Consider the following 2,116-nt stretch of genomic DNA (forward strand, 5'->3'; position numbering starts at 1 on the left):
CGATGGGGGTAAATAGATTGGGGGAGCTCTGGTCGTGGAAGGCGGAATGTAGATTGGGGGTGCCCGTGTAGTAGACGGGGGTATGTATACTGGAGGCGCCCTGGTGGTAGATGGGGGTAAATAGATTGGGGGAGCTCTAGTAGTTGAAGGGGGTAAGTAGATTGGGGGAGCTCTGGTTGTTGGAGGCGGAATGTAAACGGGTGGCCTTGTTGACGGTGGGATGTATGGAGGTCTTGTAGTAGATGGGGGAAGGTATACTGGGGGTGCCGTGGTTGACGGCGGTAAATAAATTTGAGGAGCTCTGGTTGTAGAAGGTGGGATATACACTGGTGGTCTGGTGGGGTATGTGAAGGGGTTTGAGGGCTGGGGGTAGTAATAGCCTGTAGTTCTGGTCTGTGGGAGTTGAGTGGAGTAAATGGGTGGAGGAGGCCGCGTAGTTGGCGGAGGTGTGGGTCTAGGCGTAGTCACTGGGGGTAAGTAAGTAGATGGCGGAATCGGTCTCCTAGTGGTAGTGGTTGGGGGTAGGTAAGTCGATGGGGGGAAAGTTCTCGCGGTTGTGGGGGGAGTTCGCCTAGTTGTAGTTGGTATTGGGTAAGTAAATATAACGCTAGGTTTGGGGTATATGTAACCTGTAGTTCTTGTTTGTGGTAATTGGGTCGAGTAAGTAGGTGGTCTTCTGGTGGTGGGGGGTGGCGGAGGCCTTGTTGTTGAGGGTGGTGTGGGTCTAGGCGTAGTCACTGGGGGTAAGTAAGTAGAGGGTGGTAAAGGTCTCCTAGTTGTGGTAGGAGGGAAAGTTCTAGCCGTTGTTGGGTAAGTGAAGATCACGCTTGGCGCGGGGTAGTTGTAACCTGTGGTTCTAGTAGGTGATAATATTGTGGAGTAGGTTGGTGGTGGTCTTGTGGTGGGTCTTGGCGTAGTTACTGGGGGTAGATAAGCAGTAGTCGGTCGCCTAGTTGTAGGTGGTGGGGTTGGACGGGGTGTAGTTACGGGAGGTAAGTAAGTAGAGGGTGGTAAAGGCCTTCTAGTTGTAGGAGGAAGGTATGTAGAAGGAGGCAGAGGGCGCCTAGTTGTAGGGTAGGTAAAGATTACGCTTGGTGCGGGGTAGGTGTAACCTGTAGTTCTTATAGTTGGTGGATTAGTGGGTGGGGGTCGAGTGGTGGGGGGTGGAGTTCTTCTTGTAGTTGGCGGGGGAGTTGGGCGAGGAGTTGTTACTGGGGGCAAGTAGGTAGATGGAGGGGGTGGTCTCCTAGTAGTTGTAATAGGGGGTAAATAAGTAGATGGAGGGGGTGGTCTCCGAGTAGTTATAACAGGGGGTATATAAGTAGATGGGGGGAAAGTACGAGCAGTAGTTGGTGGTGTTGGGAAAGTGAATGGAATGCTCGGTTTAGGGTAATTATATCCAGTGGTTCTTGAGACAGGGAGTTGGGTGGAGTAAGTGGGGGGTGGTGGTGGTCTTGTAGGTGGTGGTGGGGGTGGAGGGGGAGGTCTGGTTGGTGGGTTGAAAGGTATATTAGGCCGCTCGTAAACGTAGCCTTGCGTTGGTTGCGGCGGCGGCGGCGGTCTAGTCGGCGGTAGAGTTTGTCTAGTCGGTGGCGGCGGAGGTCTGGTCGGCGGCGGCGGTGGAGGCCTAGTCGGCGGGTTGAAAGGTATGTTTGGCCTTTCATAAACATATCCTTGTGTCGGCTGCGGCACGTAAACATTATTCTGGTTCTGCGGCTGAGGGAAGGGTATCTTGGGCTTGGGGTAGAAGTAGCCGTCCTCGTCGAGGTCGGCGCGGATGGGCGCGCCGAAGACGGCGTAGTTCTGGTTGGGGAAGCTGGAGATGTCGGGTTCGGCGCATGTCTGGTGCAGCGCCAGCAGCACCACCGCCAGGTGCAGTGACAGCCTCTGGAATTGAGAGAATATGAAGTTATTACAAATTAAATTAAATTACAGTAAACATAACCTTTATTCATTTGGAATACAGATTATAATATTTATTATCGGATTAACAATTATTATTATTCAATTAAAAGTAAAACTAAAAGTAACTAAGAATAACAACTTATAAATAAAAAAAAAATAAAAAAACAAAACTACTCGTAATTAAAAAACATCTAAATAAGGCCCCCGCGGC

General features: G+C 51.0%; 1 protein-coding gene across 1 annotated transcript; it reads right to left on the reverse strand.

The window, feature by feature from the left end:
* LOC134742751 (uncharacterized) lies at window positions 1-1,914 on the reverse strand (the record flags this gene model as incomplete). The annotated part of the gene is made up of 3 exons (XM_063675938.1): window positions 1-373; window positions 1,222-1,289; window positions 1,338-1,914. Coding segments are annotated over 3 exons (882 nt in total), but the record flags the coding sequence as incomplete, so codon positions are not given.
* Window positions 1,915-2,116: the final 202 nt, after the last annotated feature.

The sequence above is a fragment of the Cydia strobilella genome, chromosome 7 (genome assembly GCF_947568885.1).
Source record: "Cydia strobilella chromosome 7, ilCydStro3.1, whole genome shotgun sequence".
NCBI lineage: Eukaryota > Metazoa > Arthropoda > Insecta > Lepidoptera > Tortricidae > Cydia > Cydia strobilella.